At 35.1% G+C, this 16,229-nt stretch overlaps 1 protein-coding gene across 3 annotated transcripts in view; it reads left to right on the top strand.

Moving 5' to 3' along the window:
* Positions 1–16,229, top strand: part of LOC138715071 (piwi-like protein Siwi) — a 38,580-nt gene that overhangs the window by 13,415 nt on the left and 8,936 nt on the right. For all 3 annotated transcript variants that reach the window (XM_069847556.1, XM_069847553.1, XM_069847555.1), the window contains exons 6-13: positions 42–227; positions 1,488–1,658; positions 3,368–3,523; positions 5,146–5,397; positions 7,373–7,535; positions 7,618–7,759; positions 8,337–8,491; positions 8,571–8,698. In XM_069847556.1, the coding sequence (XP_069703657.1) occupies positions 42–227; positions 1,488–1,658; positions 3,368–3,523; positions 5,146–5,397; positions 7,373–7,535; positions 7,618–7,759; positions 8,337–8,491; positions 8,571–8,698 (1,353 nt within the window). The remainder of the gene's footprint in view (positions 1–41; positions 228–1,487; positions 1,659–3,367; positions 3,524–5,145; positions 5,398–7,372; positions 7,536–7,617; positions 7,760–8,336; positions 8,492–8,570; positions 8,699–16,229) is intronic.

Raw genomic sequence — 16,229 nt, 5'->3', positions numbered from 1 at the left:
TTGAGAGGAGTAGTGCTCTTATTTTCATTAACTTGTTTCAGCCATTGGAACTGTTCTCCACGAGAGCATCAGATGAAACTGCAATTCGCATCACTGTGCGCCTTGTGGGTGATCTTGCAGTGGGTGATTACCACTACTTGCAATTCTTCAATATTCTCATGCGGAAGGCCCTTGGCCACCTTCAGCTGCAGCTTGTGGGACGCAACTTCTTTGATGCTAAAGCTAAGGTGAGTGCTATTGTAAGTTGTAATATAACATTGAGCTTACATGTTCAAGAGGAGCAGAGCATTGTAACAAGCTGTGCTCCATATGGCTGGCTGTTTTTTAGTAAATTGCCTTGACTTACATTGCAGATCTGTACAGATTTTTGTGTAGAACAGCAAGCATACAGTCTGATTATTTTACGTGATGTATGTTGTGATTGCAGTGAGTGCATGTGCATCAGTGAAATACTAATATGCAGTTGGGTAATGAGAAGAGATTGGGATTTGTAGAAAAATTCAGAAACAAAATTGTTCTAATTCATTCGTTCAATGTTCTTCCCAAGGACAGATCTTTCACGCAAACCCAGCTTTCTCCAATCTATCCTATTTTCTGCCTTCTTTGTCTTTGCATATGATCCATATATCATAATGTCATGAGATCCAAAAAAAACCTTCCAACATTTAAATTAGCTAATGAAAAACGTTGCCAGGGAAGAACTGTATTCAGTATTTTTCTTAAAAATGTAATCAAATCATTGAAATATAGAAAGACACAAATTTCATGAAAGTTACCTCAATGTCTTCTTTTAGTCTTGTCATGTCCAGCTTGAAATTTATAGCCTTTAAATGAGGTTCAACAGTGACGTAGAATATCTTATATGCCTGCTGTTGTTAAAAGTGATAACATGCAAAATTTCTGTATTGTCTGCTTATTTCTTGGTTTTTTAAAGAGCACATTAAATGTGCTCTGATGTATTTATTTCGATTGTTACATAGCTGAGTCTGCAACCTGTTACCAATTAATGAGGCTCATAAGACTGAGTCACAGCGATAGGATGGCTAGCAACCAAAGGACATAAAATTGCTTTCAAGGCTCGAAAATACAGTTGCTGGATGGATGGTCCATAACAGGCCATGGCCTGATGCAAGTTTAGAAGGTGATGACATAGCTGAATTTGCCACCACCTTTCTTTTTAACAATTTGGTGTATTATAATAAATGCATCAGCGTTAGTTACAAATCCGACATTACAGTGCACATTAAAAATATGTAGTTGCAAGTGAATGCTTGTTTTGAATGAAATCTACTGCTATAATGTAACATTTACACGATCATTACTTTACAACTAAATGTTACAAATCTGTTGCTGGCTTTAGATTACAAACAGTTATCTTGAACATGTGTTGGTGAGTGCTTTATTTTAGTTTCTAAAAAAAGATTTCATTTGCTTTTGTTAGAAGAAAAGATTGTGCTGCTTAATAATTGTGAACTTGTTTGTTGCAGATACTCATTGATCAGTTCAAGTTAGAGCTTTGGCCTGGCTATGTGACGTCAATCCGTCAGCATGAAAAGGAGATCTTGTTGTGTTCAGAAATCACACACAAAGTGATGAGACAAGACACTGTACTGGACCTGCTCACTGAATGTGTGCAACGTGGTGAACGGAATTACCGAGTAAGTAATATTTATTATATGCAGATGGAGACAAGAAGTAATATGGGCTGTTATTGATGAATGATGAACATATAGTTGAGCTAAAATGAGTTGAACCACATACATATGTTGAGCTTATTGCAATGATCACTTGTTTCTGAATTTTATGATTTAAATAGTTCCTTGGTGCTCCACTGTAAGAAATTTTTAGACGGCCATTCTTAAAAGTAAATTTTTTAATGTTAGGAAAATTTGTTAAATATTTACTATATTATGGTAGCATGTGAAAAATACTTTTAACATTAATGTGAAAAGAATTTTTAACACTTTCAACTGTTTGTGCTGATTGGCAATTGTTTCCCACCAGATGTTATATGGAAGGAATCACAGCTGATTAATAAAGCAGCTCAAACAATGGCATGTCTACTTTTGAAACAGTTATTATTTAAGAAACACAATATAAATTAAATTGCTTCAACCACTATTTTAGTTTTTATTTATATGAAATTATTAAGAATTAAATATAGTTATAAAAATTAGGGGGCACATGGGTTGGAACTGGGGACCTCTTGATCTGCAGTCGAATGCTCTACTTGATAACCACTGAGCTATATCAGCTTGGTTTTAACGTGATAAAGGTCCACTATTAGAATAAAGTGAAACCTTGAGCCATCATTTTGTACGGGAACAAAGACCAAAAAACGATAAATGCGAGGAAACAATACAGGGAAAGCAATATTAATTACTTATTTATGCATATATTAGGTGCTACAGTGTTATGGACGCATCTCACTGTTCCCTACAAAATTTCGGGGAGAAATATCCACATATTTGATGCATTTCATTTTTAACAATTATCTTAAATAATGTAAAATCATAATGGGCATTTTTTATAATGTTTTATTATTTTTTGCACTTAAAATTATGTTGTATGCAATTTTGACTTCATTTTTATATGTATATATACAGTGCATTTCAAAAGTCACGCATATTTTCTGCTACAGCTAATTGAAAATCTTTTTCGATAAACGCTCGGACATGTCAAACAATATACTTTAAAAGACACTTTTTCACAAAAACAAACTATTCTTGGTATCATTTTTATGTGAGTTGTGATGTTATCAGAAACATTTTTAAACGACACTCTGTATTTTTCTGTATACCATCTGAAAGATTTTCTTTTCCATGGTTACACAAGCTATGTATTCTTTTATACAACAAATAAAAGCTAATGAGGTCGCTACAGCCCTTGGTATATCAGCATCTGCTTTGTGGCTGCACATTACATTTACCAGTAAACATTTTTTTGTCTTACTTTTTTTTTCTGTACTTTCCTACAAATTTCCGTATGTCCATTGTAAGCTTTTAATTTTTATGAAATATTCGAATATGGGGATGTGATGTAAAATTTTTATAACAGTTGAAATGGAGTGCAAGCATTGACTTAATCTTCAGAGAACCAAAGAAAAGGTAACATAACTAAGTTAGTTGAAGTTGGTGAAAGGTGCATACCTTTTTTTTCCCCCCCTCTCTCCCCATAGAACAGATGTGATGAGGAGTTTGTGCTTTTCATCGCCCCCCCCCCTCCTCCCCCTTAAGAGTTTTAGTATTTCGAAGTTGAAACCTTCCCCTCTTCCCTTTTTTATGGAGGAGAAATCCAAAGGCTTGCACTGCAGCCTGAGGCTTATTGTGCTTACCACTCCTGGAGTTATATGTGCTTTGTGTTGCAGAACTTGTTCAAGCAGGCCATCATTGGGTCGGTTATCCTCACAGATTACAACAACCACACATATCGTGTGGATGATGTGGATTTTGATACCACACCAAGTAGCAAATTCACGCTTCGTAATGGAGAGCAGATTTCTTACATTGATTATTTCTATCAGGTAAGACTTGCTGTTAGATTGTGTATATCGTTTTATATTTGTAAATGACTGCAAGGGGAAAAATGAGGAGACTTAGGTTTTTGCCACAAATGAATTACCTATGCCTTGTGGCAATATGCATATAGAATATAAAGCATAACAGTAACTCGTGTGCAACAGGATCTGTATGTTGGGTCCTTAGGACATGCACACTATTCCATCCTGTGTAGTACAATGGGCCCATCCGAGCAGCTTGTGTGTGAGGGAGAATAATAGATAAATAGGTAATGCATAACAGACATTGGAGTAAATTGCATAGTCAATTAAACACATTCAAAGAAATACTGACAGCAGAAAATGGGGAAAATTTATCTGAATTCAAAAAGTAAATCTGTGTTGTTACTTATTTTACTTCAAGATATTACAGCTGTCTTATGAATTACAGGATCACAGAAAACATTTAAAGATTTAAAAGTTAATATAGTTTACTGGAAAATGAAAAAAATGATCTGCGTAAGTCTTCCTATTATTCCCCTGTAGTGTCAAATTTTATGATTTGGCATGAAAATGATATGTTGATAACACTATGAGCTACATAGGTATACATTCTTTTGAGGATCTCGTCTTATTAAATATTGTGTATTCCATGACGTGTGTAGTCATCATGTAGTCCGGATCAGCTTACTTAATACCCTAAGGGTGAAACCTAACCATTTTTTCCCCATTACTACATATGCTAGTGTAGTGCATTATGGTGATTTTCTAGTTTGAAGGCTGAATTTTCTTTTGCAAACCTCGTTTCGAATTTGGATACTGAGAAATACTATTTCCTCTCTCTCTACTAAAAAACATAATAAGCACTAGGTTGCGTTTGAATGCACAACCTCACGATTACCAGCCTGAAACGTTACAATTACATACCACAGTAACACGTAAATTACTTTAATTATAACTGTAGATATCATCAGGAAACGTGGTCCAACAACATGTAACATTGCCTATCTCTGAATTGTAGTGGAGATATCTGAAGGGAATTTAGTTTAGAGTGGCCACTTTTTCTTTTGACAGCTGCACATCATCTGTGAAGGCCATTGTAAACATTTTTTCATATAAAATAGCAATACACATTTTAAAACCATATGTTTCACACTGGAAAAATTCTGAATTTTCATAATAATTAAAATTACATTAAAAATAGTGACTTTCGAAAAACACAAAGAGGTGCAAGTCCTAAACAACAGCTCATGACATGTTGCACAAACCCTTATTTTTCGGTCGTTTGTAACGATTTTAATACAGTAGGTTATGATTAAATATCAAAACCAACTTTTTATGCAAATTAATGATACACGGCAACTGCAGTTAATACTTACTGGTTCTAGTTGTCACACATCTGCACACATATTGTCTGCAGACGCCGAAGATGCACACATGCTGACACTCTGCTTTAGAGTGTTATCCTTTTGGATGTATTTTCTCAAGATGAGGATTGATACAGCTACCAATTAAGTGTATCATATACAGAATTGAACTATATGTAAAAATTTTTTATTAAGAAAATAATCATATTTAATGATAATATATGAAAATTTTACGTAACATACTTCTCAAATATGGTAATTGACATGAGTGGAGTGTTGTAGAAATACCAGAAGAGGATTCAGAGTCGTGACCAGCCGATGCTAGTGACACGCACCAAGCCACGGGAACGTCGAGCAGGTATGGCTGAGCTTGTGTACTTGGTACCTGAGCTGTGCCGCATGACAGGCTTGACTGATGAGATGAGGGGCAATTTCAATTTGATGAAGGCTCTGGCAGAGCATACCCGTGTTGGTCCAGAAAGCCGAATTGATAGACTGAACAACTTCAACAGACGCCTCTTGCGAGAACAAGCAGTAAGTATGCACAGTAATTCGATTTTGTTTTTCATCTTCCTCAAAGCAGAAGGAAGTGGTGTTGTCTATTAATTGGGTTAATTTTGCTTCCTGTTCAGGATAATTGAATAGGCAACCCAAAAGTGAGTATAAAGTTGCATAATTTGATTGCTTTAATCTCTCTTTAAATCATTTGGGTCAAACAACAGTTGCATGTTCTATCCAGTTAATTTGCTTTGGGGGGGGGGTATGATTCCCCAAGAGGAGTTGAAAATTTTGAAGAGCAATTGAGAGCGTTTTTGCAAAAGTTGATAGATGCAGAAATCAAGATTTTACAGAAATTACACTAAGTGACAGGATCTATCGAGTTTTGAAAAAAACCTGGAAGGTTTGGTAGTCTCTACATACGGTATGAATCAAGTTTTGGTAAATCTGATTTCATAGATCGATTCCGGAGGTAGAAAACATAAGATATCCATATGTAACTCACTTTCGAAAATCTCTGCATCTATCGACTTTTGCAAAAATGCTCCTCAATTGTAAAAACATTTGTTGCAGGGACTATTTGAGTATTTATATTGGTTTAAAATTTCATATTGTAAGTTGCTAATTATAGGCATTTTTTATGTTGAGGTTCGCATATTTCTCCTTTGTTCACTATAAAAGGTTTTTAAGTAGTATTTTAGGACTCTAAAATAAAAAGTTCCAATGAGTACACAAATATTCATGCAAATAATAATGAATTTGAAGCTTGTACTTTACCTTTACAATATTCTTATTTGCTGAAATTTTTGCCTGGTATAGAAGTCAATCACTTCCTCGATGAAATTGGTGGGTAATTCCTCAGGTCCTTCAGTACAAATTTTCATGCATACATTAAGTGCCTCTTGCCCTATTCGATTTTGGAGTCTTGTGCAAATGCGATTCATTGCGCTGAAAAATTCTGCTGTGGCTGAAGAAACTGACAAGCACTACAAACAAATACCTACAAAGCTCTTTTAGATATTTGTACCCAGTGTTTGACTGAAGAATATAAGATACGAGGTTAACAGGTTACAGAAAGCGCTGTTTCAAATGTCATAATAAAATGAGCCATATTTTGCCTACTATTTCTTGTTGTATTTCACATTTGCCATTTTTCTTTTCTCCGATGTCACTTTCACATTAATTTTTATTAACTTTTGCTAACTGATTAATCACTTTTTCACCAACAGAAATGTTTTCACTACTTACATTATCACTTTTTCCCTCTGAATTTATAACCAGCCCTACTTCACAAACAGTTACACTGTCTTCATCCAATTTATTGCTTTTTTCTTCTGAGTTTGATGATTTTGTCTATTTTGCGCAATTGTCCCTTACGTAAAAAGTCTAAATACACTTGTTTTTTTTTTTTCTTTCCCCGGACCTGACATAGCACACGAAATCTTTCCTTGTTCTTATTCAACTGTTAATGGTAGGAGTCTGGAGAATCGTTGTTACAAATTATAATGCACAACATGTCGATTGTTGTCGCATTCTTAAAATGGCAGGCTAAATCAGAATTGTGACGAAAATTTAAAAATCGAATTAGATTAGAGGCATCATTGGGTTTTGGTAGGAATACAATAAATAGAGCCGGGGGAGAACTCTATGATCACCCTCCTGAATTCAACACTGTACAGTTGTTTCAAAGATATTTGTTTTTGACTTATCCAGTTCAGTACATCAGAATGGAATAGATGGGTAAGTTTCTTCATTTCCATGATACTACAGAATGGCAATTGAAATAATAAAGTGTATATGTTTGGAATTGAAGAAAATGCCTTTGCTGCCTCGAAATCCTATATTATTCCTTTAAGTATTTTTGTTCAGTGCGTTGATGTTGAACAGTTTTGATACCTTTAATTTCACATTATATGGAATACACTATAGGTCTACTTAAATTAACAAGAAATAAATCATTCATAATTCAACCACTGGGACTGTTTATTCTTACAGGAGTGTGTTGTTACAGATACAAACTGACCTGCGTGAGTGGAACATGAGACTTGCAGAGAAACTGGTAGAGTTTCAGGGACGTGTGCTCCCACAGGAGAAGATAATGCAGGGGGGACGTCCTGGACAGGAGGTGAAGTATGATGCTGGTGCCCAGACTGACTGGACAAGGGAGCTGCGCAGTAAGTGAACAGAAGGATTTGTTGCTGATTCACATTGGACTGGTTGTGCCATATTGTAACCTTATGATTCGTCACTTTGCAGGTAATCCCATGCTTGTGATCCCATCTCTGAACAGTTGGGTGGTTGTTTGCCCTAACCGATTGAAGCGGGATGCACAGAACTTTGTGACTACTTTGGTCCGTGCAGCACAGGGCATGCGCTTTGTTATTCCACAGCCATATTTGTAAGTCTTGAAGTTCTTGTTTGATATGCTAAGTTTTGTGTATACACATTGAAATGTAAGCAGCATATCTTATACAGTAGAAGTATGTCAGCAGTACATTTCATCTGTGATAAGTTTAAAAAAAAGTTTAATAAGTAAATTTAAATAAGCTTTGTGGTAGATAATATTACTCAATTTGAACGAATGAGAACATTTTCATAGATTAGTTTGGAAGTGGACGAAGCATAGCATAAAAATTAATTTCGTCATAAATATTTCTCATAAAGTTGATGAAATTGACTGAGAGAGAAATGGATTAATTTTCAGGTTTCTCTCTTCCTGTATTTATTTTTGTGTCCTAAAGGCAAACAAATAAAGAGTTTTGTGTCCCCATAAAGAAATGTTTCAAATATGTAACAATGTTAACTGTTCTTTTTAATAAATTGATATATGTATACCACAAAAAAGGGTTTACATTTGTGTAATATTCATTTGTTCATGCGAAAACAATTTTATAAATTGTTTTGTACAAGGCTAGAGTTTTTTTTTTTTTTTTTTTTTTAAGAGTTTGTAATTTTTGGCCTTAATTATCTTTCAGTTATGATATACAAGATGACCGTGCAGGAACATTTGTTGAAGCATTGGAGGAAGTGATCTCTGGGAAAGATCCTCAATTAATAATGTGTATTGTGACAAACAACCGACAGGACCGCTACTCAGCCATCAAGAAGAAGTGCTGTGTGGACAGGGCAGGTAAGTACAGAACAGCCTGTAAATTTGAGTGGTTCTCAGTTGCAGTAATTAATGAACTAATGAGCTTTGTTTTGTGCAGTACCGACACAGGTGATAGTTGCAAGGAGTCTGAATGCAAAGGGAGTGATGTCCATTGCAACAAAGGTGGCTATTCAGATATGCTGCAAGATTGGAGGTGCACCTTGGACTGTTGAGATTCCTCTTAGTGTAAGTACCTGATCTTCTTATAGGAGAGTATGAATGAATGTATATATTTGTCTTTAAGCAATGCACCTTTTGGTGAGGCGGCACTTCACATTATTAGTATACAGTGCTGACTCCCCGTTTTACACGCCTCTCGTACAAGTCATTTAGGACATTACTTATTTTTAATTTATTATTGTATTTCTTCCACTAGTCTTTTCTTGTCTGTCATCAATTCTTCCACTAACCTTACTCCTCACCCATTATGATACCAAAAATACTATATTTCTAATTCTTGATTCCCCTCCTGTATGACACATTTCCCCTCACTCCACATCTCTATTTGCACTTTTCACTGCTAATTTTTCCACATTGCTACTTTATTTAGGTCTTGGTTTTCTTTTCTCACGATTTATTTCCCCTCCACACCACTTCCTTAAGTCATGTTGTTTTTTCACCTTGCTTTTCCCTCTTCCTTCATCACTGCTCCCAGAACTACCTCCTACCTGCATTAGTCTACTTCTCATCAGCCTCAATTTAGATCTTACTTCCTTCACTTGCTTCGGAATTGCTCCCATCTGATGTCCACTATTTCCATTTGCTTGCATTGACGTCGTGTTCTGCTGTGCTTGCTAAATACCAGTTCGCATCACTCCTGTTTCTTCTTCAGATGACATCACTGCCTGCTTTCCAGAAATTTTCACTCAGTTTGACACGTTTGCATTTGTCTTGCATACACTCACCACACTTGTCACTAACCTCACCTTCAGATACGATATTCTTGATTTTTCTTTCAAAATTTTTTTGTTTTCTTCCTTTTCTTCTGAGCCTACAATTGGTTCCTTTAACGTTACTAAGCACTCCTCTACACTAAAAACCAAATTGTTTATCTTAATTTTGTCCTTGATAAGTTTCGCGAATTGTACATTCCTTCGTGCTGCTTTAAGAAAAGGGATTAAAACTCTTCTTCTACTTCTCACTTTGTAAGTAGGAGAGTAATACTTTTATTGTTTCTGCATGGAGTATGTATCTCATTTATTTCATAAGATTGTCGAGTTGAAGTAGATTGGTTTGCAGGGCATGATATTATCATGCACTGATCAAATAATCATTATGACTAATATGTCTTTCAAATTAATGGAAAGATCAAGAACATCCATTATTCATTTCCTTATTATACAGAGTATAAACAGAAAGTGTTGTAAAAATGCAAAAAAAAAAAAAAAAGTGTTTTGATGCAGGAGTCTGCATATGTGTACATTTCCTACCTTGTATTATAAAGAATGCCTCTCAGTAGTGTGCAGGAAGCATTCTCAGAGGTGCCAAGTACTACGTATTTTCCCTAGCAAGTCGTACACTTAGGAATAAAAAGAGAGATTACTTGAAGGAAAAACTGAATGAGGTTGAAACAAATAGTAAAAATAAAAACATTAGAGATTTATGTAAGGGTATAAAGGAATTTAAGAACAGATATCAGCCAAGGGTAAACGTGATCAAGGATGAGAATGGTGACTTGCTTGCAGACTCTCTATCAGTTCTAAACAGATGGAAAAACTATTTTGCGCAACTACTAAATGTACATAGGCCAAATAGAAATGATCGGGACGAAATTGAAATACAAACTGCTAAGCCATTTATACCTGAACCCACGCTTTCAGAAGTCGAAATTGCGATAGAAAATCTGAAAAAGTACAAGTCTCCAGGTATGAATCAAATTCCAGCAGAATTAATACAAGAGGGTGGAAGTGCATTATATAGCGAAATTTATAAGCTTGTACTTGCTATTTGGGAAAAGGAAATTGTACCAGAACAATGGAAGGAGTCCATAATTGTACCTATTTTTAAGAAGGGGAACAAAACCAACTGTGGTAACTTTCGAGGAATATCACTTTTGTTGATGTTTTACAAAATTTTGTCCAATATTCTTTTGAGAAGATTAGCTCCCTATGTCGATGAAATTATTGGGGATCATCAGTGCGGTTTTAGGCGTAATAGATCGACTATTGATCAGATTGTTTGTATTCGACAGATAATGGAGAAAAAATGGGAATATAAGGGTACAGTACATCAGTTGTTCATAGATTTCAAAAAGGCATATGACTCTGTTAAGAGGGAAGTATTATATGATATTCTTATTGAATTTGGTATTCCCAAGAAACTAGTTCGATTAATTAAAATGTGTCTCAGTGAAACATACAGCAGAGTCTGTATCTGATGCTTTTCCAATTCACTGCGGGCTAAAGCAGGGAGATGCGCTATCATCTTTACTTTTTAACTTCGCTTTAGAATATGCCATTAGGAAAGTTCAGGATAACAGGCAGGGTTTGGAATTGAACGGGTTACGTCAGCTTCTTGTCTATGCGGATGACGTGAATATGTTAGGAGAAAATCCACAAACGATTAGGAATAACACGGAAATTTTACTTGAAGCAAGTAAAGCGATCGGTTTGGAAGTAAATCCCGAAAAGACAAAGTATATGATTATGTCTCGTGACCAGAATATTGTACGAAATGGAAATATAAAAATTGGAGATTTATCCTTCGAAGGGGTGGAAAAATTCAAATATCTTGGAGCAACAGTAGCAAATTAAACACATAATAAATATGGGAAATATGTGTTATTATTCGGTTGAGAAGCTCTTATCTAGTCTGCTGTCAAAAAATCTTAGTTAGAATTTATAAAACAGTTACATTGCTGGTTGTTCTGTATGGTTGTGAAACTTGGACTCTCACTCTGAGAGAGGAACATAGGTTAAGGGTGTTTGAGAATAAGGTGCTTAGGAAAATATTTGGGGCTAAGCAGGATGATGTTACAGGAGAATGGAGAAAGTTACACAACGCAGAACTGCACGCATTGTATTCTTCACCTGACATAATTAGGAACATAAAATCCAGACGTTTGAGATGGGCAGGGCATGTAGCACATATGGGCGAATCCAGAAATGCATATAGTGTTAGTTGGGAGACTGGAGTGAAAAAGATCTTTAGGGAGGCCGAGACGTAGATGGGAGGATAATATTAAAATGGATTTGAGGGAGGTGGGATATGATGATAGAGACTGGATTAATCTTGCACAGGATAGGGACCGATGGTGGGCTTATGTGAGGGTGGCAGTGAACCTTCGGGTTCCTTAAAAGCCATTTGTAAATAAGTTACAAATTTTCCCTTGCCCCCCTACAATAGCTGCATTACAGTCAAAGGGAAAATTGTTACTGAAAAACAAAATCTTTGCTTAAAAAAATGAATAAAAAAATTTTCCGAAAAGTGGGGTGGGAGAAATTTGTCAGTGCTGCTGTTTGTTTCTGTGTGCACCATTTGGCAAATAAGCAAACCAAGTAGTCACTTCTGTTCAATATATTGCTGATCTTGGCATGTTTACATTAGCCATGGCTAGTATGAAGTGCTTGTGAACAAAATAAAAGAATGTGGTTCTTTGTCCTGCATTTATCTGTTATTGTGTGGTGTGACTTGATAGAGTGTATTTTAATTATAAGAGCAATTTGACTTTCTTTATAGAGAAAATATAGAAATATCAATAGAAAACTTGAAATCACGTTATTTTTAAATTAGTAATTCAAAACTGTTCAATATGAAATCTTCAACAAGAGATATATAAATTTTGAAGAAGCCATGCCTTTATTCTAGAAACAGTTAATAAAAGATATCCACAAAAAAAATTGGCTGTACATTTACACAGTTGGTTCTCATGGATTAAGATGACTCTGAAGTAGGGCTATGTCCATTTTTTTTTTCTGTAGAAAAGTTGACAAAAAAATTTTGATGGCAAAGTTGAAGGCATTTATACAGCACTATATAATATATTTGTTTGGTTACACATATGCAAAAACATAGTTTTTCTGTCAGATTCTAAAGCTGCAAACCAGGCATAGATTCGACTACATCCCCAAAAATTGAAAAAATTAGAATAAATTCATTGCATGGTAAAACAAATTAAAAATTTAAACAACATAGTTTTCCAATGGATTCCAGCCCATTGTGGCCTGAACAGTAATGACAGAGCTGATGTGTTGACCAAGAAAGGAATAAAATCTTCTTAAAACAAACTACAAATTTTCTTATGGATCTATGAAACATGTTAAAGAAAGGAGAATTCCAACTATCGCAACAATTCAGTAGTAAGGTAAAGTCAACTCCATGACAGGCGAAATCAGCCCAGAGGGTGGTGAGAGCTTAATGCTCCCACCTTTACAGAGAATGAGCATTTAATGGCAGTAGGGATGTCAGTCTTATATGTCCACTGTCTTCACCCCCAAGGAAATGCCCTAGTACTCATTGCTGTTAGAGACTGAGTAGAAACAATTTAGTAGTGGAACACTAAAATTTAAAATAGAAAAATTCATTGGAAGATTTAAATAAAATTAATTCCTAATCTATGTCGAAAATCTGCTGTGGCCTACTTGTCACAGTTGCCTCGGTAAACATCATCAAATTGTCTTATTGACTTCTCTTAAGGTAAATGCACAAAGGGAGAAGATATGGATATGGAACACCTTACAATTGCGAATCTGAGACTCTTGTGATCTTTCGTCCAAATATTGGGAAGCAAGAAGAAAGATTGCTTCATTGTTGAATCCTGGCTGTTAGATACAAATTTTTTTTCTTGGCATTCTTGACCTAACTCACATGTTAATTTGTTCATTTTCTTAACCTTCTTGACTAGTAGACACCCAGTAGCAAATGTAAACACAATCTTTACTATTCATTCTTGTTAAGTTCAGTCAAGTTTGTGTCATCTCTGAATATGACTTTTAGTAACAGTTTTCAGCATGGCTATCATGTAACTTGAGTTATCCATAGTATAGATACTGGGATGAATCTGTCTGTTAAGCTTAAACAGTAACGAGTTGGAAGAGGTGAAGGTACAGGTAAGCAGGTAGTATCATAAAAAACGCTAGAACTGGCTGTTGTTTAGCTTGTTGCTCTGTTCAAGTATAGAAAATTCTATGATTGTCACATTGTTAGTCTAAATTTGAAGAATGTGACACAGTAAGTATAAAATAAAAAACCGCCATGGTCAAGCTAGGGAAATGCTTGAATGTAGCTCAGTTTACATTGAAAGCATCACCATTTCCTTATACTAATGGTTCTGATGCATGTTAGAACTTTCTTCGTGCAATTGAAAAATTATTACAAGAAAGAGCTGCTGCAGCATATGGTGTGTCAGAGAGAACTATAGAGAAAGAATTTCGAGACATGTTAGAAAACGATCATTTTATTTTAGTATGCCAAAAAAATAAAAGCATGATAAACCTGTCATTGGCCTTGATGAATTTTCTCATCATATTGTGCAATGAACTGCAAGAATTTTGCGCTCAGGAAAAGCAGGTGCTGATTGTAAGGAAAATAACAAGCCTGCAGGAGAAAGTAAATTTTTAGGGTAGTTAAATGAACAGAACTAATACCAACGGTTTCTATTTGCTTCTGCTGCAATTTATTATTTCCGCTGGCAGTTAGACATACTATAATATTAAAAGCAGGATTTTTTTGTTATTCTTTCTAATAAATTTTATAATATACACCATTACGAAATTATACTCGTTTATAATCACGGAAAGTTTCTGTGGACATACTGTACTGTCAATTGCAATTTCAAGTGTTCTTATTAATCCATTGACTATGTTGTTGTTGTTTTCTAATGCCAGGCGTTTGACAATAAAGTCATTTGACCTCTTGCACTCCAATATATTTCAAAGATATTATCATGGCCAGCCACTGAAGAACAGATTTTGAGGTGTTCTGAATCCATTTCTTGGTTTGAGTTGCACAATGGGCAGTTAGGGGACTGATATATTCCAATTTTATGCAGGTGTTTGGCCAAACAATCATGGCCTGTTGCCAATGTAAATGCAGCTACAGACGATTTGCGTGGTAAATTGGGAATTAACTGTGGATTATGATGCAGAGAGTTCCATTTTTTCCCTTGGGATTGTGTTATCAAATTTTGTTTGTTGAAGTCTAAGTATGTAGATTTAATAAATCTCTTCACAGAGTAATACGTAGATTTAGTAACAGGTCTGTAAGTAGCAGTGCTGCCCTTCTTTGCTAAAGCATCCGCATTCTCGTTTCCCAGGATTCCACAATGGGATGGTATCCATTGGAATACAATTCTTTTATTGAGTGATATTAATTGAGAGAGCATTTTAGTTATTTCTGCTGTTTGAGATGAAGGTGTGTGTTTAGAGACTATTGATAGAATAGCTGCTTTGGAGCCTGACAATATAACTGCATTTTTAAATTTATTGATGTGGCATAGAAGATTCTTGAGACTTTCACTTATTGCAATGATTTCTCCATCAAAACTTGTTCCATACCCAAGAGATCTATAAAGTGAGAAGAGACAGCATGTAACACCTGCACCGGCACCTTGTTCTCTGGAGATCAAGGATCCGTCAGTGTATAAATGAAGCCAGTTTTGTGGAGGGTACCTAATATTGTCTCTAAAGACAGTTGTTTTAGTATTTCAGTGTTTACTTCTGATTTTAATATTTCTTCTGTTAAATTCAGATTATATTCTATATTTAATAGAGTTAAAGGGTTTGGTTTAATTTGTAGGTTTTCTTTTAAATTCGGGATATTGATTTTCTGTTTTAATTCTTGAACAATGGATATAAAACTTTTTTGAGTTTTCAATCTTCAGAGAGGACTGTATGAATGCCAATTGTTTCCTGGTAATCTAATAAGTTTTTCATAATGAATCAGTGCTTTTTCTTCTATTGTCATTTTGATGCTGTTAATATTAGTGAGGAATCTCATAGAATCTATTGGAGTTGTTTTGATTCCACCAGTAATGAGTCTGAGAGCTTGGTTTTGAACATATTCTATTTCGTTTATGAAAGGTGAAGTAATTAAAATTTCTCCGCAGTATGTCAGCACTGGCTGTATAAACATTTTATATGTAGTGTTCAAAGTATTCCTAGAGCACTCCCATTTCTTTCCTGCTAGTCTTTTTAGAAGGGAGAATCTTTTACGAGCTTTTCCAGAAATGTATTTCAAATGGTTGCTTCATGTTAACTTACTATCGAAAATAACTCCAAGATATTTGGATTCATAAGTCCTAGGAAGGTGTTGGCCATTGTATTCGATATTGAATTCTCTTTCTTTTTTACCAAGTGAAAATATTTGGTAGTTACTTTTGCTTAAATTGAGTGTCATCAAATTTGATGTATTCCATTCATGTAGTTGATTTAGAGCTTTAAGAGCAGAATTTTGAATTTTGTCTCTATGTCTGTAAGATCCGGAAGTCCACAAAACTATATCATCTGCAAATAGTGCTGTTTTCATGTTTGATTCCTCTAATAGGGAGGGTAAGTCATTTATATAAATATTGAATAAAGTTGTGCTGAGTACAGCGCCCTGAGGTAGACCTCGATACGTTTGTCTGTAACTAGAAAGTGAGTTATTGAATTTAGTGGCAATGAATCTTTGACTAAGGAATTCTGATATCCATCTGAACATATTGCTGGAGATACCTAATTTCTGGAGTTTTAGTAATAATTTATTTCTCCAAACAGTCATATGCTAACTGAAAGTCAAT

Source organism: Periplaneta americana, chromosome 15 (assembly GCF_040183065.1).
Source record: "Periplaneta americana isolate PAMFEO1 chromosome 15, P.americana_PAMFEO1_priV1, whole genome shotgun sequence".
Lineage (NCBI taxonomy): Eukaryota > Metazoa > Arthropoda > Insecta > Blattodea > Blattidae > Periplaneta > Periplaneta americana.
The sequence above is the reverse complement of the archived record's forward strand: the minus strand, read 5'-3'. Positions and strand labels throughout refer to the sequence as shown.